A 22,651-nucleotide genomic window follows, 5' to 3' on the forward strand; every position below is an offset into this window, starting at 1 on the left:
TTTTTTATATCCATTAATAAAAAATACTTTTATATTATATTTTATTGAAATATACTCACATTTTTGAGTGGGTTGCCTAATATACCCTCACTCTCTACTTAAGTCTAGCATATAATTTTTATTAACATAAGGGATCTAATAGGGACATCATCTATAAAAATAGGTACATTTTAAAGAATATAAAAATGGAGGTAAAAATTAAAATAAATAAAGTAAAGTGGGTATACAATGTAATTTTCTCTTTTAGTAAACTATATTTTAAAAGTATATATTTCATAAACGTTTAAGTTACCCACAATTTTTAAATGTGAATTATATAAAATTTTTGATTAATTAAATAAAGAAGAAAGTTACAAATTATTTTGAAAATCATTATAAATAATGCTTAGTTTTTGGATCAATTGGTTATGATAACAATGAATTATTTTTCATAAAATGATTTTAAAAGAAATTTTTGACAAATATTTTTTTTTTTTTGAAATAAACTAAAATGTTACCTCTAATATACTTTTCACTTATACAAATAATCATCTTAGAATGTAGATTGCAATGACACAATTCTTCGTGCCAAATAATTAGTGGAGTAGCCATTTTTTTTAAAAAAAATATATAAAAAGAGGAGGAAAAAGAATATCTAATATTTATTACAATTGTAAAGTTAACCAAAAAAAAATGAGTGAAAAACGAGGAGGAAAGAGAAAATCCTTTAAAATTAAATAATATTTCACATATATAAAGTAAGAAAAAAAAAGGCAAGACAAAGTCTTAACTGAACCAAAAAAACATGATTAAAATTAAAACGGTATAAATATAATTGTAGTTTTGATAATTTTAAAAGTTACGGTATATATGTAAATTAGATGTATTTTAAGGGTGCAGACGTAAATATTCCAAAAATATATTTACATAATCTAATACAAAATATATAAGGGGTCTTTTCAATATTATACCTAATATTGATTTTATTTATAAAAATACCTTTAAGAAAATTATTTGCACAAATACCGATTGCCACGTCAGCATAAATACCGAAATATAAAATAATTACCGAAAATTGAAAAAAATAAAAAAATCTCGCTTCCAGAAATTTTAGTGTTTTGCAAATTTTAAAAAAAGCAACCTTTTGGTTGCTTTTGATGTAAATAATATATCAATTAGTTACTTTTTATTAGAAAAAAATTAATTCAAGATAATTTTTTTCTCATACACATTTGGTTGCTTATTTTGATGAGATAACTTTAAAATTAATATATATAATAATTTTCATATTGTAACTAATTCTATTATGTTTTAGATACTATTTGGTAACTTTATAAGTTTTTTTTATTAACATATTAAATTCTTTTTATTAAATAAATTTATTATTAGTATACTATATTTTAACTTTTAAATACAAAATAACAAAAGACTTTAAGTTAAGTTATGATGTTACTTGATATGTTAAAATTTATTAAATTTTAAATTTTATTACTTTTTGTTACAAAATATAAAAAAGGAACAAAAAAGTTTCTTTTAACACATACTAAAATGTAAGAGAGATATCTAAATGTTAGAGGAAAAATAAAAAAAAACTAAGAGAAATAATAAATTTAGAGAAAAAGAATAATAAAAAAATAATAATAAATGAAGAAGATTTTTTCAAAAAAATAAATTAATAAATAAATGAAGAAGATAATAATGTCAGAAAAAGAAGAAGTAAACAAAAAGGAAAAAAAAAAGTAAAAAGATAAATATTGGAGGAGACTTATAATTTCTTGTTTAGATTTTAAATTATAGTGTGTTATTTTGTTGTTTAAGAAACCTTAGTCTAACTTTTAATTTTAGTCATTTTTTTTTGTAGCAGAAAAATATATTCTTCTAACATGTCAAAATGATCACTTTAAAAAATAGATTATAATAGTGTAATTTTTGTGTCCACATAATAAATTGTGTGGCTGAAAAAACTTTTGAAATAAAAAAAAATAAAGAAAGTGAGAATAATAACAATTTGTGTCGTTTATTCACATAATTTTTTTTTTTTTAAAAAAAAAAATCTGATTGTATATCAACTAGGAGAGTCAATAAAATGTAAAAGAAAAATATATGGTTAATTTTTAATTTTAGTAGGCGTGTAGCGGTATTTAAAACAATAAAATGGTCTAAGAAAATTTCATAAATACAATTCACGTTGATACATATAATTATTTTTTTCTAAAACTACTAATTAGATTAAAAAACAAAAAAGAATGTAAAATAAAAAAAAAAAAAGAATAGAATGTAAAAAAAAAATATTTGATCAACCTAGTTTACTGTTATTTTGAAAAAATAAGATTTTTATTAAAAAAAAAAAAAAAAAGCTACTGTCTAGAAAAAGAAAAAGAAAAAAAAAAACTAGCATGTAGGCAGAGTTTAGGAGAGAGAAACAATAAATATACATTGGTATACCTATCAAAAAGAAATACCTAAATTGTGAGTATTAAAATAGGTAAGGGTAAATTCTTAAATAATTTAATAATAATAGTTATTGGTGCAAATATTTCAATATATAAGGTACATAATTAATGTATTGTGTCCATTAATACGATTAATTATAGAACTTACCATTTATATATATATATATATATATATATATATATATATTTATATTCAAAAGAAATAAACATCTTCCTACATTAATTGCATAAAATTTATACTACTATTCAAAATTCAAATTAATTGACCTTAACTATTTAATTATTTGATTATATTAAATTGATTTTTATATTTTTAAGGAATTCTTAAACCAGTTAATAATAAATATAAATATTTATTATTTTTCACATAAATGTTATTTTATAAAAAATTATACACATAAAATTATAAAGTATGTCGTTTAATAAACAATATCAATATATGTTTTTTTTAATAATTATGTCAATATGTGTATATTTTTTAAAAAATATACATCTTTAAAAAAAATTAAAATATAAACAATTTTATAATATAATAATTTTACTATAACATGTTTATTAAAATTAAACACTTTTAAAATAAAAATATACAAATAAAACTACATATGCATATTATAAACAATTCAATGTATGTTTATTATTTATAAATGTTATTTATTTCAATTTTTAATTAAGTTACTAAAAAATAAATACTAAAATTAAAATATATAAACAATTATGTTTATATTATGATTATTATATAATATTATATTTACTAAAAATTAACTGGACAAAAATTATACAGAATATGTATAAATATCGATTTATATTTATTATTTAAGAATGTTGATTATTTTTAATTTTTAACTGAAATATTAAAATGTAAACGCTTAAAATTGCTTAAAATTTAAACATTTATGTGAATACATCATAAAAAAAAATTATATATATAAAGATTTTCAAGACTTACATGTTTATTGTATCAATAATAATGTTAATATATGTTTATTATTTAAAATTATTGATTATTGATTATTATAATTTATTAACAAAATAAATATTCAAATTTAATTAAGAAAACTTTCCTATTATATACTGTATGAAAAAATAAAAATAAGTTTTTACTAATCAATATATTGTATGTCTAAATGTAATTAATTTATTATGCACATATTTTGTAATAAAATTAAATAATGTATACAATATTAAAATTTCCCCTAATTAGAATATTTCAAATCATGGTTTTTATTTGAAAAGTATTTAGAAGTAGTTTTATTTAAATGATATCAACCAGAGTAAATAGAAATTCGGTGATGCAGTTAAGATATACATATAGTTTAGCTAGAGTTTTTATTTGAAAGTAATTAAAATTTTCATAGAATAGTGGGAGATATTTTTTTTAACAGGTTCATTTACTTAGTGGCAGCCGAAGGTTATGATAGGAGAAATAGGAATTTATTGTTGCGATGTTTTAGATCAATTAGTTATTATATGGCACAAGACTAGAAAGAGGTGGGAAATTTGATTTTTTATGCTTACATTTAGTTAAAAAAAAATTCTTAAACAAATAATAACTAATATTTGTAGGATATGACAACTTCTATGATATCCCTAAAATACCCTACATTTATATCACCCCCATTTACACCATCGGACCACCCATCGGACCACCATCAAACCCATCGGACCATATCTGCTACCAATTTTTTTTTTTTTTTTTTTATGTTTTTTATACATAAAAAAATTGCATCAAGTGACCATCGGACCACCATCGGACCCCATCGGACCAGATCTGCTACTATTTTTTTTTTTTATGTTTTTGTACATACAAAAGTAGCATCAGGTGACCATCGAACCACCATCGGACCCCATCAGACTACCAATTTTTTTATTTATTTTTTTTATGTTTTTGCACTAAAAAAAAGTATGAAAAATTTGAGAGGGGTATTTTTGGGTTTTAGATAAAGTGGTCATATATTTTCAATGGTGATATGTATTAGTTTAGGGATAAAATATTAGGTATATGTAAGTATAGAAAATTAAATTTCTCGAAGAGTATCTGGAAGCGCATTTGAATTCTATCTCTTTTAGATTTGTGATTAGATGCCAGGAGGGCCTTGCAGACTGGACCTATTTTTGGATGCTCGTAGAGACCATTTACAACTTTCATAAACACACTTCAGACTGTATTCTTGAGAGCACAACCTCCACACCTTGAACTAGAAGTTATTTTTGATTGCATAGTAGCTAAGGACATTCTTGAGTGTTTCCTTGTCCTTGTATACCTGATCTTTTTCAACTTCAGGGTGGTTTTTGTCTATTATGAGCTTTGCATTGTTGACGTCAATCTCTGGATCTATTTTTTTATTGTTATTTTCCAAGTTTTCTACCATTTCTTCATCAACAAGATTTGCATGGTCAACTATGTCAAATTGGTCATTGTCACCTTCTCTTGTTTTAGTTTCGTCTTCTTCTTCTGGTTGCTCCAGTGTGTACGGTTCAATTATTGGCGCGTTATTCTCAAGCATTCTCACATTTTTTTGATATTGGGTTTTTTTTTATGTGAACATTGGTACTATTGCAGTAGCTGTTGTGATGTTGTTCTGTGTGTTGACGCATAATGGATATGTGGTGAAATCAGTTTCTTTGATCTTTAGTTGCAAGTAAAAGAAGAGACTCGCATCGTTGAATATTTTAATCGGTGGTATTCCCTTTTTTGCTTGGTACTGGATTTGTAGGGTTATTTTTGTTGGGTCGCACCCTAATAAAGAAAGTAGAATCTATACGAGTTGTCCATACTTGCAATCTTTTGGTACGAATTCTCTACTAGTCTCATAATAGACACAATTTTTTCTTTCTTCCCATCGTCCATTGCTCTTTAAGAGAACCGGTATAGATTTCATAACCTGTAATATTTTCCCAATATTTAATAATTCAACATTTTAATTCACATACAACAACAGTAAAACAACATTGAAAAAATTGACGTTTTTTATTTTGTTTTTGTGGTCCTGTTATGATTTGGGTGCCCATTTATTATCCATATCCTTAATTTATAATATAATGCAGGTTATTAACCAAGAACGACTCACAACAACGTATAATATTTCAATGTGAATTAATAATCGATTTTTTTTTCTCAAGGGTGATGTATATTAATTTATATTTTCCTTAATCTTGCATGTATATTAATACATTTTTAGATGCTACTGCCCGTTTTTATTTATGAATTCCAGATCTAAGTTTGGGCATCATTTTTAATTTAGTATTTAAAAGAATTTTGGGTGGACTTAAGTGTCTAACCTCTTTGTTTCGTTTATTTCAGGCTTTGAAGAAGATATTGGGTGTTCATTTGTTATCGATTTTTCTTTTTTTGCTCAATCTCGTCAGGATTAATGGTTTTTTTTGGGTATTTTTGTGTTGTTCTGGTAGTTATGTGCGTCGCTATTGAAGATGGAGACATTGTTCTTGCTATTCTGTGTCTACAACATAAAAGAAAAAAAAGGGCTAGGGCAGTATAAATGTAATTTTTTTCCATGTGGCAGTAATATTATAAATATTTGCCCCAAAACTAGTATTTTTGTAAGTTCCCCAATAATTTATGAGAAGTTTACAATAATATACAATTTTCGCATCTAATTTATAATAATAACGTTACTACTATTATTTGATGTGCCACGTCAGCCAAATTTAACGTTTCTGATATTTTTTGATTTTTTTTAATTTTTTTTCTTTGTTTTTAAAAGTAACTTTTGGTTACTAATAGTATTGATAAGAAACCAATTAGTTACCTTTATATAAAAATAATTATTTTTATATCATATAATTTGCGTAACATTTTGGTTACTCTCTAAAAACTTATTTGTATACATCTTAGTAACTAATTAGTTATTTTTAAGTTATATTATGATAGATTATAATTTCAAATACATTTAAGTAACCTTAAAAAATATTTTTGAAACTAATGAGTTCTCATGTAATATAACAAACTACCACTTTTGTATAAAAATTTACATGATAGACCAAAATTTTGAAAAAATTTACAAAAATACATCAACACGGAAAAAAATTTATTTTTGTTCCTTGATCTTTTTTATTTACAAAATACCTCTTCAGTGAAAATAATGAACTATTTTTTAGTTGTTTTATAGTTTATTTATAGTTGTCATGAAAATTTTTTTTTGTTGTTTTATAGTTGTTTATAGTTTTTGTGGGGCTAATTTTTTGTTATTTTTTAATTATTTTTCTTTACTTTTTGCTGAACAAAGTCTATTTTTGTAATTTCAAAACTTTACAAGAGTATTTTTGTAATTAAAACTTTTAGGCCGTAAAATTGTAAATAAAACATAAAAGAAAGGTATTTTTGAGAATTCCTCTTTTTATATACCGCGATTACTTTTTATACATTTTTGTTATTTTGAAAGCTAATTAGTTATTGTATAATGTAATATATTTAATTAACTTGATTCTCAATTGAATGTTAACTAAGATTTAGAAAATTTATAAAATAGTAATTAATCACTATATTAGTAATCAAATAGTTTTTTTTTCTGAAAAAATATATATATGTTTCATACATCTTGAAATGTTCACGTTGAAAAGTAGATTATAATCGTATTATTTTTAGGTTCATTTGAGTAATAACGTGATTAGAAATTATTTTTAAAGTTTGAGAGAAGAGAGAGAAATAAGATAGAGAGAAAGAAAGAAGAAGGAGAGAAAGAGACTAATTAACCTAAGAGAAAGGAAAAAAGGGGAAGAGAGAGAGAGAAATGTGAAATGTATAAATAAGAGTATTAAAACATATTAAAACAAATAAAAACCTATTAAACTTAATTTCTACAATTTATTTTATTTGTTGTTAGTTATGTAAAAAAATATTTTTATAATAAATTAGTAATAAATAATTTAATATTAAAAAATAATTAATAAAAAATAAGTGAAATAATTTGTACTTCGGATTTTATTGAATTTGATTTGAAAGAATTAAATTAAATTTAAAATATAAAATCTTTACTTAAAATATATCAAATGTATTATGAGTAAAATAGTAAAATAGTGATGATTGAATTAAATAAATACCCTACAAATAATTAACTATTGGAGATTACAAATAATTAAGGGATGTTTCTAGTATATTTCTTGCCAAATAGATTATTATATAGATTAGTTAGTTACAAATTGAATGTGATGTATAAATGTGTACAGGGAATATTGCGGCACACATTAAGACAGAAGTATGTTCTTGTGCTATAAATGAGAGAGAGTTCACGCCAATGGTAATGTAGGCACACAATTACCTAACCTTCGTTCTTCTCTATCTCTCATTCTCACTTATCTAACATTTTGAAATGGCTTCACCGAAGAGCAAGATCTTGTTCATCGGCGGAACAGGGTACGTCGGTAAATTTATCGTGGAAGAGAGCACCAAGGCCGGACACGAGACCTTCGTCTTGGTGCGTGAATCCACGCTCTCAAATCTAGACAAGGCCAAGATCATCGATGCCTTCAAGTCTTTGGAAGTCAAAATCGTCCACGGCGATCTCTTCGACCACCATAGTTTGGTTAGAGCGATTAAGCTAGTTGACGTTGTGATTTCGACTGTCGGCCTTGCTCAGTTAGCCGACCAAATTAAGATCATCGTCGCCATTAAAGAAGCTGGCAACGTCAAGGTACTTTTCAAAAGAATTAAAACTTGGAGAATTACCCATGTACTGTTTTTTTTTTAACTTTTTTTAAATTTACGGTTTGAGTTTCTAAAATAGTTTCTCCGGTGGTTTCTACATGGATTATTATACGATTTTTTGTTGCGATTTTGGTTGCAGCGCTAGTTGCAATAGGAATTTCTATGTAGAATTCCGTAAAAATGAAAAAAAATATATATTTTAAAGTGTAAAAATGAAAAAACCCCTTAAAACTTTATTCTATTAACAAAAATAATAATATTTTATTACGATTATAAAAAAATTTGAATAAATTAGAGGTTCTTTCCTTCGGAGTTTGGGAACGATGTGGATCGAGTTGATGCAGTTGAACCAGCCAAATCGATGTTTGAGACTAAGGCTAAGATCCGGCGAGCTATAGAGGCAGAGGGAATACCATACACTTACGTGTCGTCGAACTATTTTGCTGGTTATTTTCTTCGTAATCTCGCCCAAGTTGGTGCCACTGCTCCACCCAGGGATAAAGTTGTTATCTTAGGTGATGGAAACCCCAAAGGTAATACTAATCATCAAACTATTTATTATTGATAGGAAAGTGTTTTTTTTAATTGTTTGCAAAATAAAATATATTTTTGTATTCGTTGTAATATTTGGTTGATGTTGAATTGTGCAGTAATTTTTAACAAGGAACAAGATATTGGAATTTACAGCATAAGAGCAGTGGAGGATCCAAGAACTTTGAACAAAAGCTTGTACATAAGGCCACCAGCCAATATTTACTCATTCAACCAACTTGTTGCATTATGGGAGAAAAAGATTAGTAAAACTCTTGAGAAGGAGTATGTTCCTGAAGACAAACTTCTCAAGACTATCCAAGGTTGGTTTTTGAAACTAGACTTGAATTTTGTAAGATATTTTTATATATTTATTATTATATTAATTAGCTTCACAAAAAAGAGATTTGTTTTGAAATAAAAGTGTTTAAAATTAATTGCAGAGTCCCCAATTCCAATCAATGTGATACTATCGATCAACCATTCTGCTTTTGTGAAAGGAGATCATACAAACTTTGAGATAGAACCCTCGTTTGGAGTGGAAGCTTCACATCTTTATCCTGATGTGAAATACACCACTGTGGATGAGTATCTGAATCAGTTTGTCTAATATTGGAGGTTGAGTTATTGAGGTTGAGGGCTAGAGGAGCCACCCCTCCTCTTGTTTCTATCTTTGATTATTCACTAATAAGTGATAATACACAACATGTTAGTTTTTGTACTCAACATCTCTTAGTAAGGCAAATATTATTTAGTAATCAAGTTTATTAGATTTTTTATGACTTTATATATCCAAATAAAATTATATATTATATGGAGTACTTACCACAAATGATATTGTGCCACTTCATTTAAGATTACACATCATCACACTTATGGCACGTTTACTATATAGTAATCAGAATCGGAATAAATTAATGGAAAAATGTAACGGAATAAATGAAAAATAATCGGAATCAATATTTGTAATATGTTGTTTACTAAAATTTTTTAGAAATGGAATAATTGTGATTTATCTTGTTTACTTTATTAGGAAACGTAATCGGAATGCTTAAATTGACTAAATTGCCTTTTTGAGTTAAACTATATTATATGGTAGTTATTTTGCGAGACATATTTTAAAGGATAAAATTGTCATATATATTTAATATTAAAAAATAAAATAAAAATAATAAAAATCCATTACCCTTAATGGCATTTCTTACAAAATTGGTGGGAGAAGTTCTCCCTTTCTTTTCTCCCTTATTTAATCAACTTCTCCCTTTCCTAATTTTGATAATGCAAGTAAACAAATGTAAGTGAATGATTACTTACTATTGATTCCCATTACTTATTAGTAAACATGCCAATAGTTTTGATTATATATTGAGGTCTATTTAACTATTCAATTTCCTTTTATACATTATCTAATATTGAACTCTTGCATCTTTAATTTTATACTATATTTTATTCTTACCTAGCGAACTAAATCCCATTTGGCATTATCTTTCATTGTAATTTTAATTCTTTCAAGTTGTTAATATTTTTATTAAATTATTGATATAATATTAAAAATAGGCTTTTTCATTTTTACACTTCAAAACAGTTTTTTTTTTTTTTTATTTTTTTATTTTTTTTTTACATTTTTACGAAATTTTACATAGAAATCCCTATTGCAACTAGCACTACAACCTAAATTGCAACAAAAAACCGTATAAAAATTCCTATTGCAACTAGCGCTGTAACCACTTTAGAAATCCAAATTATAAATTTGAAAAAAAAAATAAAAAAAATAGTATATGAAGTAATTTCTTATTAAAAAATTACAGCTAAAATACTTAAGAAATGAGACTATCTCTAACAAAGAATATAAAAAATAAAAATTAATCTAATACTTCATTTAAATAAATAGTATCTTACAACTCTTACTTCAAAATCATTTCAAGCGAATAAATCAATCATATCAATTAAGAAAAAAAAATATAATACTACTTTTTAAACAAATACAATGAACAAAAGATTTTTATTTTTATTTTTAGTATTTATGTAAAAGACTCACACTTTATAAACCATGTGAATTTTTTTTTTCAAAAGTAAAGTGATTAAGAAATCAAATAACCTTTTTTTTATTGGAACAAAATATAAAATTTTACATTTTTTTCAGAAAAGAATAAAAAACTATACAAAAATCAGCTAAACTCATTTGCACTTTCCTTTATAGACTATAGAATGGATGCATTTTAATAACTAGAACTAATTAACTAGACAAATAAAAATAACAAAAGAAGTAATTTATTTATAATGCATATGTGAAGACTCACAATCCTTCTAAATAATGTGAAATTATCATAAAAATAAGAATAAATACTATTTTGGACCCTGTATTTTGCAAAAGTTACCAATTGGATCCTCTGTTTTGTTCAATGACAAAATTTTTTTTATTATTTTTTTCAGCTAATGGACCAATCCCAGCCCATATAATGTAAAAAAGAGAAATTTTTCTAATTAAATAGAAAAATTAATCATAAAAACTCAAAATTTTCTAATATTACCCATTCATGGGTAATACCCATTAAGAGTGCACCCATATAAATATATATATATATTTGTTCATGATTATAGTATCGTCAGCACAGTGGAATATAATCATGATTATATGTTCAAAAATTTAATTTCCATAATTTGTCAGTTCACTGGATTTAGACTGGCATGATAATCAGCGATAAGGTATACTTACACCTTGGATAAGTGTTATGTCCTTTCCAGGGCATTGGCAAAGTTTACCAGTATCAGATGTATGGAGTATACATTGGAAGGGACCAATATTGATCTTAGATAAGATATCATAAACTTACCGTTATATCTTTCTAAGTCAATACAATGGTTGATCTTAGGTTTATGGATCTTAATCCTGATATGGTTAGGTTCAACTTACTTCTATTATTCATGTTCTTCAATTTGTTCGTTAAAGTCAACCAATTGGATCTTCTCGTGACATACAGATTAAAGACATGGTAGTTCAATTGAGTGGGAGCGCTGATCATAGATTTGGAATCTATAGTTTCTATAAGTATTTAGAAGTGAAACAATGATTTCCTTCGAGCGAATAGAGATAAATGATTGAGATCTCATTTTAGTAATTATATTAGTTTACTGAAATATCATTTATAGGTAGCTAAGTGTTTTAAGGATAAATTACATTGAAGGGTAGAACGGTAAATTTGTCCCTCAGTGTAGATCATCTATAAAGGATCTTTGACTATTAGGATTGTTACAATAGATAATCATAACGTATCTGTATCGTGGTACATATGGAGCATTCTATATAGTTGAGAGTGTTATTCAATTTCAAATCTATAGTGGCGCAAGGAGGAATTAATAATAATTTAGGAATTTTACTTGGTGAATTCCAATTCTACTTATTTAAAGATCGGTTATATAGGCCCATGGTCCCCTCACTAGTTGAGATAATACTGCTTGCAGACTCAATTAATTAATTTTAATTAATCAATTATAATTCTAAAATTAGACTATGTCTTATTTATGATGTTTTACTAAGCAAGGGCTTAATGGTGAAGAAAAAAGATTTTGGGGTTAATTTATTAATTAAGAGACTTTGCATGGTATAATTAATAAATTACATAAATGATAATTTTATTTGATAATTAATTATAATTATTAAATAAATAATTTTAGCATTTATAGTATTGAATTGGAAAATATGGTATTATTGAAAGAAGAATAAATGGTTGAAATAAAGTGGCAAAATTGTAACTAGAGAATGGTCCATTATTGTGTACGACCATGAAGTGATTTTTGCCTAATATTTTATTTTTTTTAATCCATATAATTCATCCCTAAGCCCTAGTTGAAACACTATAAAAGGAACATGATACTCTCATCTCATCCTCTAGTCAACTGGACTATTCAACCAACCTAAATGAGAGAGTTCCTTCCTTAGTGATTTTAGCCTCCTTTACCATATTCGAACCTATAGTGAATGAGTGTCATTCCCACACATATCAATTCAAGTACTCAATCATAGTGAGTAAGACGGTGGTAACCAAACCCGAAGGAGAGAAAGAGATCCAGGTTCAGATCTTGATAATGCTCTACTACAGAAAGGAATCAAGGACTAGAGATCTTCAACGGAAGGAGTCATTATATTCCGCTGCAATCAACGTAAGGTTTTCTTAAACTATTATGTGTTTATTTCATTATTTTAGAGAATTCATATTTAGTATGTTAATGAAACATACTTATTAGTAAATCTAGATCCTGTTAAAATATTCACAACAACTAGCCTCAGAGCCATGGTAATGATTTACTTTCATGTAATATGGGATGTTAATGAAACATACTTGTTACTTTCATTAGATTTGATTTGAATCAAAAAGTGGTGATGATGCTAATTTTTTAAAAGAATATAAATCAAAGATAATCACAAAGATGAGAAAGAAGTAAAATTACACTGCTCTATGATCTATTTTAAGCCTATACACCTCCCAAATACAACCAATCATAATACAAAGAAAATGCCCTCATAAATGAGAGCAAAAGTGGTGCTCTCACCTAAGAAAAATCCTAAATATATATATGGAATACTTCTCCCAAGAATGGTTACTAAACAAATTTAACTATAAATATTAATTTTAAAAATATCAAACCATCGAATTTTGATCTAATAACGAATAATAAAACTACAAATTTGAATTTCTATGCTTAATTTAACTACTTAATTAAAAAACATATCAAAAGATATCTTTTTTTACACTATATCAAAAATATGTTCATACAAAAATATTTAACTCAAACTCAACTTTTTCTTTTCTTATTTTTCTTGCTAAAAAACTTTTTTTTAAAATTTTTTTTTTTACCGATGGAAAAATCTCAGCCCATATGATATAAAAATGAGAGATTTTTTTAATTAGATACAAAAATTAAGCATAAAAACTCAATTTTTTTAATTTTACCCATTCATGGGTAATACCCATTAAAAGTGCACCCATATATATAAATATATATTTATATATATATACTAGGCGTGAAGTACTTGCTAAAGACACATAATTTCGTCAAAATATGTAGATTATAATCGTATATTTAACTTATATCAATTATATTTAAATAATTATCCCATCTCGATGTAAATCATCTATATAGAGGATCTTTGATCACAATAAGATTATAACAATGGTTAAATGAGATATCATATTTATATCGTGAAACATATAATATGCTCTATATAAGTCTGAGAGTGCAATTCTAAGTTCTAAGATTGGATTCAACGAGGAATTAATAAGTAGGAATTTACTTAGTAAATTCGGTTCACTTATTGGAAGCTCAGTATATAGATCCATGGTCCCCATTCTAGTTGAGACTATACTGCTTGTAAGACTCAATAATTGATTTGTGATTAATCAATTATAATTCTAAAGTTGGACTATGTCTAATTTGTGAATTTTCACTAAGCAAGGGTGAAATTGTAAAGAAAAGAGATTCTAGGTTTATTTATTAATTAAGAGACTTTATATGTCTAATTAATAATTAAATTAAATGACAATATTATTTAATAATCTATTTTAGTTATTAAATAATTAGTTTTGGTATTTAAAAGGTTAGAATTAGAAAATTGGCGTTTTTGTGAAAATAGAAATAAAATTGTGAAAACTGCAAAAACCAAGTGAGGCCCAATAGACACCTTGGCCGACCACTTAAGCAGGTTTTTCAAATTGATATTTTCATTATTTTAATGTCAAATAATTACTAACCTAAACCTAGTAGTTGCCTATAAATAGAAAGTGATGGCTCAGTTCAAAATAACCTTTTTTTCCTCAGAAAATCAGAGATTGCCTTTTCAAAAAAAAAAAAAAAAAAACTGAGCCTTCCACTTCTCTCTCTATAGCCGACCCTATACCTCTCTCTTTTCCTCTTCTCAATTTTCGAAACCTTAGTGATAGAGTAGTGCCCACACACAGCAAGTGGTACCTCAATCATAGATTGGAAGACTGTGAAGGATCACACACAAAGAGAAGGACATTCGGGCTTTGATCTTGATAATACTCTGCGACAGAAAGGATACAAGGGTTAGAGATCTGAGTGGAAGGAGACATTATTCCGCTACATCAATGTAAGGTTTTCTTAACTTTATATATGTTTATTTATCGTTTTAGAAAGTTCATATTTAGAGTGTTAAACAACATACTTGTGAGTAGATCTAAGATCCTGGTAAAATAAATTCCAACAACGTGATATTTGAAAGAATCTCACAACGTCAATTCAAAATAATTGTAGATGTACAAGTCGAAAAAATTATGAACTTTTTGAAATAAGTCAAAAATCCCAACACTAGAAACTGTGACACATTGACAAATATCTCACATAAGACCATCTCCAATGGCCACTATAAAAAAATTTTACTTTTAGTCACAACAAAACTTGTGACTAATTATAAATTATTATTTCTATGTCGTGACTAAAAGGTTCGTGGCTAAAGATATTAGTCACAAAAATTATAATTTGTTGTGACTAAAACTAAATTAATGACAACTTGTAACTAAATATTATATTTTAGTCACAAGTTTCATTTTGTTGTGACTAAAAGTCACATTTAGTTACAAAAAAAATTATATTGCAACTAAAAATTTGTCACTAAAGGTAGCAGTTTTTTGTAGTGGGTTATATTAATTTGGTGTAGAATCTACACTAATTTGGTATAGAATCTTCTACTTTTTGGTGCAACAACACCAATAATTCATACCAAATATCACACTAAATAAATATATTTTACTTAAAAAATTTCGCATTTTATATTATTTCCATTAATAACCAAAAATAATTAATTTATAATATAATTGTATCATGACTACTAGTAAGAATTTAAGATTTTAAAATAATTTAATAAAATAAAATATTTATAAAATTAATTAAATATTATATATTTTTTTAAAAAAAAAAAAACTTAAATAAAATCACACCAAATGTTTATTAAAATATTATTTTACTTAATATTTATTTTTATTTATGTTGTTTTTTAATTTCATAACTTAGTGTATGTTATGTTGTTTTTATTATATTAAATATTATTAATTTTGTTATTACTATTTTATATTTTTAATAAATTAGCATGCTTTAAATCAACTACTATAATCTTGTGGTAAATTTATATGAGATTAATTTTCAAAATAAATTAAAATAAGGGCTAGAATGTTAAAAAAAAGTTTAATATCCAACATCTTCAATGGTATAGAATTTGGTGCGTCATTAAAGTGTAATTGTGTGAAGATTTCACACCAATTTAGTGAAATGGTACACTATTGGAAATGCTGAAGCTTTTTATACGATGTTAGAATTTGAGAGTTAGGTTAGGAAGCTTTTTATACCATGTTAGAATTTGAGGGTTAGGTTAGGGGTCTTATGGTATATAGACTTCTTTTTTCCTTTGTAAGGAGTCTTATTATATAGATTTGTTAGTTGAAAAAGGAAATGTGACGTGTTACTACGTCGTGTACAGGGAATGCGGCACACATTAAGACACAGCGAGTATTCCTTTATATAGCAAATTATGATTATGGACGGATTTATGGTCTCCATTCACTTTCACAGTAGTTCATCAAACCACAGAGAGAATCTTCTTGTGCTATAAATGAGAGAGAGGCCATGCCAATGGCAATGTACGTAGACAATTACCTAACCTTCTTTTGAAATGGCATCGGCGAAGAGCAAGATCTTGTTCATTGGCGGAACAGGGTATATCGGTAAATTCATCGTGGAAGCGAGCGCAAAGGCTGGACACGACACCTTCGTCTTGGTCCGTGAATCCACTCTTTCCAATCCGGACAAGGTTAAGATCATCGATGGCTTCAAATCTCTGGGGGTTAAAATCGTCCACGGCGATCTCTTCGACCACCAGAGTCTGCTCAGTGCAATTAAACTGGTCGACGTTGTGATTTCGACCGTCGGCCATGGTCAGTTGCCCGATCAGGTTAAGATCATCACCGCCATTAAAGAAGCTGGCAATGTCAAGGTACTTTTAGAATAATTAAAACCTCAAATCAGATATATTTTATTGCAATTATATATTATTAAATAAATAAAATGTGTGGTATATAAAATTTGAATAAACTAGAGGTTCTTCCCTTCGGAGTTTGGGAACGACGTGGATCGAGTTCATGCCGTTGAACCAGCAAAATCGGCATTTGAGATTAAGGCTAAGATCCGGCGAGCTATAGAGGCAGAGGGAATACCGTACACTTATGTGTCCTCCAACTATTTCGCTGGTTATTTTCTTCCTAATCTCGTCCAAGTTGGTGCCTCTGCTCCACCCAGGGATAAAGTTGTTATCTTAGGTGATGGAACCCCTAAAGGTAATACTAATCGTAAAACTATTTTGTTATTAATTTTATTTACGAATTCCTTTTATTAAAATTTTATTCCCAATTGTAATATTTGGTTTATGTTGAAATGTGAAGCAATTTTTAACAAGGAAGAAGACATAGGAAGTTACACTATAAGAGCTGTGGAGGATCCAAGGACCTTAAACAAAATCTTGTACATAAGGCCACCAGCCAATATTTACTCATTTAATGAACTTGTGGCATTATGGGAGAAAAAGATTGGTAAAACCCTTGAGAAGGAGTATGTTCCTGAAGACAAACTCCTCAAGACTATCCAAGGTTTGTTTTTGAAACTGGACTTTCGTATTATAATATTAATTAGCTTCACAATAAGAGATTTGTTCTGAAATTTAAGTGTTTAAAATTAATTGCAGAGTCCCCAATTCCAATCAATGTGATACTATCAATCAACCATTCTGCTTTTGTGAAAGGAGATCATACAAACTTTGAGATAGAACCCTCGTTTGGAGTGGAAGCTTCACAGCTTTATCCTGATGTGAAATACACTACTGTGGATGAGTATCTGAATCAGTTTGTCTGATGTTGGAGGTTGAGGGCTAGAGTAGCCACCCCTCCTCTTGTTTCTATCTTTGATTATTCACTAAATAAGTCATAATACACAAGGTGTTGTCTCTGTTTCAGTGTTTGTGTATGAGAAAAAAAAGGCTGAACATCTCTTAGTAATGCAAATATTATCATTATCTTGTATCCAAGTTAATTGAACTCTGTGACTTTAAAACTAGGGACACATCATATAAATATTTCCTTATCTTTTTTATAAGTATTTCTTGTTTCAATTGGGATGGTACGGTATAGGAAATCAGTAGGGTATACGAGTATATATATAGCGATTCTACCCATATCCTACGACTCTACCACAGTACGCATATCCTATTTTATTAGTTAGAGTACATACAGGTGTTCCCTTGAGGAGGTTAACTTATCCTATTTTATTACACATATATTGGACAGGTCTTATAAATATTTATCCGGAACAAACATTTACAAAAATATCTATTGCTCTATCCATTCAACCTTGCTAAAAGACCTTCTTCGACAAAGACAACTTTCAAAAACCAAACCAACAGGCCAACTGAAAAGAAACCAAGTTAGACGGAGAATCACCATAAATTTCAGCGTCACCTCAGAAGAAGAGTGGAAGAAATCTAAACACATACAATTTCACATTTAAGAGAAATCATGTAGAAAAATTAGTTCGAAACTAAAATTCAGCCCTGAATTACAATTAAAACCATAGAAAATTAATCCTCTTAGTATCAATTTTTAGATTTATAAAATATAGATTTGTCTGAAATAGATCTGAAGTTCTTGATCAATTCAAATCAGGTATAAACTGAAGAAAAATGTACACTAGCTAATGTTTCTCGCGTTGCATTAACGTTGTTTTCTAAATTTTTAATAGTGAATTTATTCATATCAAATCACGAATACCAAAGAAAAATTGAATTCTTATAGAGCCACGTACATAGAAACGTTGTTCTAGTTTTTAAGTTTCTGCGTAGTTGCATTACAGTTGCATTAATATTTTACTAATATTTTGAAACTAGACATATCAATGATTACAAATTGTCAACGATACAATAGATTTTATGATATTTGTAGGTGTTTCATATCTACAATCCAACACAAAGCTCTTGAAAAAAAGATTATAACATGTTAGTTTTATCAATATATTCATTTGGTTGTTATAAAGTTGGTTTATAAAATTCTAATTGTTGTTTCTCCACATATTATTATATTAAGGTACAATTGATTGTTGATCAGTGACAAAAAAAAAAAATACTAATAAATTTTTTTATGACGATGTCCATTCAAATTTTTTATTTCTAGTTGCATTTAAGTTGTATATTAGTTGAATAATAGTTGTGCTACTACAATATTATTATTTTAAAAAAATAGGGCTAGAAATTGGCAATACACGACTCAAACAGAGAACACTCGATTGTGGTAAGTTTTGTTTGTATTATATATGGGCATTATTAGTTGTTTTAAGGTTTAATATTAGTTGCCTCACAACAAATATAACTGTTTGCATTACAGTTTCATGACAGTTATCCCATGGTTGACTTACAATGCTTAAATTTTCAAACTGTCAAGAAAAAGACGCAATTTCGTTTCTTATATTTTGCAATGGACAGTTTGATCAAGGTACGAATTATGTAAATTATAAATTTACTGGCCAATACATTTCAATAGATTGCAAATATGAAGAACTAGTATACAAGCTGAAACAGGTGCTGGAATGCAACCAAGAAAACACTCAACTGCAACTGAAATACCAAGTAAAAGTAATATACTAATCGTTGAGGATAAATGACGATCCAAGCCTATTCTTCTACATGCAACTAAAATTGAAAGAACCTTACTTCACAAGATATCTATTATGTGTGAACATGGTCATAAACACAACAATAAACAACAACACCTCCTTTTTTGCAATGAGCAACTCATTAGTTGCACAATAATTGTTTTAAGGTTGTATGACATATCTAAAATATTAACAGAAACATACAACATTATCAACATCATATTTGACACATGAATGTGAAGTTTCAAAACTTTTCTTACTACATTGACTATTCAATTAATCTTCAAAATTTTCTTATTATTAAAATACCGCAATTTTTAAGGTCCAAGATAAGTGTTACCATGGGGACTCGAACTCCGAAGAACAACCAAATGAGGAACCTTATGCAAAGCATTCCAACCAACTACACCACACACTTGGTGGTACAATTAATCAGTCATTTAAAAAAATAAAAAATAATCAATACTTTTGTATAAAAAAAACTTATAATCCTTAGAGATATTTTTTAAAAGATAAATAAATAGGATTTTTTTTTTCTTAAAGAAACTATTTTAATAAGAAAAGTTAGACTCTCATCAGCTTGGTTCTCCCATTTTTTAACTCCGCGGAGGAGAATGTTTTCAGCAACATTAAACTTTACTTTCTTCTTGACAGGGTGACGATCACTTTATTTATTAGGCGGAGCAAAATCTGAATCATTATCTTCAACAACGGGCTATTTGCCTTTAGATTTATTGGCAAGAGATTTAACACTCATTTTTTAAGGTTTTTTCAGTAATAGCAATGCAGAAGATGAAGACCAAATAATGACCTTTTATAAAATAGAAAAAAGAAAAAAAAAATTAGAAAAAACGTGGTCAGGTGATGGAGGAAGATAGATGAAATCAATTTTTTTTTTTTTTTTGCTCAAAAATGGTTTTGATCTTGGGAGAAGTTTTTAAATAGAAAGCTACAATGAAAGTTGAAAAAAAAAAAAAAAGGAGATAATTACATGAGTGTAAAAAAATTATATTTTTACATTACTGAATTTTTTTTTACATTTTTTACGGTTTTCTATAAAAACAACAAGAAAACTACATAAAAATAATATTTAAATAACATCAAAACAACAACAAAAAATAACCTGCATATAACAAAAAATTAACAACAAATTAACAAGAGTACAACATAAAAAGACCGTATTTTCTGTAAATAAAACCAAAATAATCTTAAAAATGTTTAAAATTTCTGTGAAATCGTATTTTTGTAATTTTTTTGTTATTTTTGTGTATTTGCGAAATAATTCCTAGGAAAAGAAGGAAAATAGATAGTGTGTGGAGGTGGTATAATGACATCATGGATGTTTAAGAGGTATGAGTGTAAATAAAATAAAAACAATGCTAAAATATAGAAATAGCCTTGTATTTTTTATTTTTTATTTTTTAAAATAAGGCATTTTATAAATAAAAATTAAGTTAGACCTCATCGTCGTTACAAAAGATAGAATCGGGTATAGAAGATAGGTCTACCATACCTATAACATTGTTGGTAAAATCCACTTGCCCATGTTACGAGCCACAAATTTATAAGTTCTAAAAATAAAAATAAAAAAATTACAACTTAACATAAAAGTAGAGAGATGTTTACAATTACACACATAGTTATCAATGCTCCAATAGTTGTCAGTACCCTTCAGAGCCTTGATAACTAACACAAAAGGATGATACTGTGAAATGGTGCCTCCATGGCTAGCAGATAAGCCGCAACTTCTCCAATAAGAGAATCACAAAAGTTGAACATGCTTGTAAGAATAACCTTATAAGGATAATGGGGTTATATTTTTGGGTTTTTATATTTTTCATATAAATTTTCCAATTAAAAATAATCGATAGAAGACCACGTAAATTCTAATATAGGGTATCATATATTTTAACTTACTATTATTATTAGTGTAATATATCTAATTCATATTAAAATATTTGAAAAGCATATTAATTTAAAAAAGTTCCCAACAACTAATCTCTACTCTATTATTTAAAATGCATCACAAAAGTTTAATTTTCTATATTTTACCGCACACACCATATAGGACCGGCCTTAGGTTAAAGCGGACTAGACTTGCACCTAAGGCCTACTCCTATTAGGGGCCAAATAAAAAAAAAATAATAAATATACATATATTTTTTTAATAATTTTTAAAAAATACTATTTATTTTTATAAAAAGGACTCAAAAAAATTATCTTTCCTAAAGCCCATGTTTACTCAGCCCTATCTTTCCTAAAGCCCATGTTTACTCAGCCCTAACACCATACAACAATTTCTTTAATATACATTAAAACTTAAAACAATAAATAAAATATAAAATATATTGTATTCTATAAATATATAAATATAAAGTAAGAATAATAAATTTTAAAATGATGAACAACTTTAGGGCATTGATGTAAGTTATTTTTAGTTTAGTTTCTTTTAAATATTTTAGAGAATCTTTATTTTATAGTAGGAGTGTTCATCAAACTGCCCGCAGCGCACCGTAAAAAAATGCAGTTTGAATTTTTTTAAACCGCGCGATGTGGTGCGGTCTGCAGTGCTGAATTGTTAATATGCGGTTCAAACCGCACTACACCGCATATTATAAAAATACCAACTTTTATATTTATTTAGGTCTAATATGTGAATGTTCAACTCAAAGTCCACTAATTATTGTATTATTGAAACTTAAATTTTTTTTTCATATTTATTTTCAAGTCTTATGGTATTTTTGACAAGTGTTGCTCAACATTTGTTGTATTTGTGATAATTTAATTATTTAGTGACTGCACCGCAGCGCACTATTTTTTTGCGGTGCGGTTTCTGCAGTTTTTTAGTATCACGGTGGAGGTGCGATTTGAAAAATTGAAAAAACTGCATGTGCATGTTAATTTGAAAAAACGGTCAAAAATCACACCACTCGCACCGCAAATACTCCTATTTTATAGGTAGAGAGTGAGCACTCCCTAAACTTGGTATTTCTTTAAAATAGAGAAAAGACTACAAGTTTATCAAGACAAGAAATATTCTATTTTACATAAATTTTTCGAGCAAGCAATGGAGTAACATTATTCATTGTTATAAATTTATTTTATTAATGTTTATAGTTTTATATTACTTTTTATGTATAGGTATGTGTGTACATGTTAATATTGTATATTTAAAATAAATAAAATATATTAAAAGATAGAACAAAAAACAATGAATAGATAATTGATAGATAGTGTGATTTAAAAGTTTATAGTAAAATAAACTAAGTAGAATTTAGTAAAGGATAGAGAAGAAAACTATGCACCAAACAAAACTAGAATA

General features: G+C 27.0%; 2 protein-coding genes across 2 annotated transcripts; both read left to right on the top strand.

The window, feature by feature from the left end:
- The first annotated feature begins 7,601 nt into the window (after window positions 1–7,601).
- LOC115716930 (phenylcoumaran benzylic ether reductase Pyrc5) lies at window positions 7,602–9,457 on the top strand. Its single transcript, XM_030645851.2, has 4 exons — window positions 7,602–8,080; window positions 8,390–8,627; window positions 8,745–8,948; window positions 9,069–9,457. The coding sequence occupies exons 1-4, from the start codon at window positions 7,760–7,762 to the stop codon at window positions 9,233–9,235; spliced, it is 930 nt and encodes a 309-aa protein (XP_030501711.2). The 5' UTR covers window positions 7,602–7,759; the 3' UTR covers window positions 9,236–9,457.
- A 6,518-nt stretch (window positions 9,458–15,975) lies between these two features.
- On the top strand, window positions 15,976–17,713 carry LOC115716931 (phenylcoumaran benzylic ether reductase Pyrc5). The gene is made up of 4 exons (XM_030645852.2): window positions 15,976–16,630; window positions 16,733–16,970; window positions 17,076–17,279; window positions 17,375–17,713. Exons 1-4 carry the CDS (start codon window positions 16,310–16,312, stop codon window positions 17,539–17,541), a joined length of 930 nt encoding a protein of 309 aa, XP_030501712.1. The 5' UTR covers window positions 15,976–16,309; the 3' UTR covers window positions 17,542–17,713.
- Window positions 17,714–22,651: the final 4,938 nt, after the last annotated feature.

Source organism: Cannabis sativa, chromosome 5, assembly GCF_029168945.1.
Source record: "Cannabis sativa cultivar Pink pepper isolate KNU-18-1 chromosome 5, ASM2916894v1, whole genome shotgun sequence".
Lineage (NCBI taxonomy): Eukaryota > Viridiplantae > Streptophyta > Magnoliopsida > Rosales > Cannabaceae > Cannabis > Cannabis sativa.

What these genes read in the sequence shown, in the direction of transcription:
- LOC115716930 (XM_030645851.2), top strand. Translation starts at nt 7,760, where the DNA reads ATGGCTTCACCGAAGAGCAAGATCTTGTTCATCGGCGGAACAGGGTAC. An exon ending in AGGTGATGGAAACCCCAAAG is followed by an intron (nt 8,628 to 8,744) that starts GTAATACTAATC and finishes TGAATTGTGCAG; the next exon opens with TAATTTTTAACAAGGAACAA. An exon ending in ACTTCTCAAGACTATCCAAG is followed by an intron (nt 8,949 to 9,068) that starts GTTGGTTTTTGA and finishes AATTAATTGCAG; the next exon opens with AGTCCCCAATTCCAATCAAT.
- LOC115716931 (XM_030645852.2), top strand. Translation starts at nt 16,310, where the DNA reads ATGGCATCGGCGAAGAGCAAGATCTTGTTCATTGGCGGAACAGGGTAT. An exon ending in AGGTGATGGAACCCCTAAAG is followed by an intron (nt 16,971 to 17,075) that starts GTAATACTAATC and finishes TGAAATGTGAAG; the next exon opens with CAATTTTTAACAAGGAAGAA. An exon ending in ACTCCTCAAGACTATCCAAG is followed by an intron (nt 17,280 to 17,374) that starts GTTTGTTTTTGA and finishes AATTAATTGCAG; the next exon opens with AGTCCCCAATTCCAATCAAT.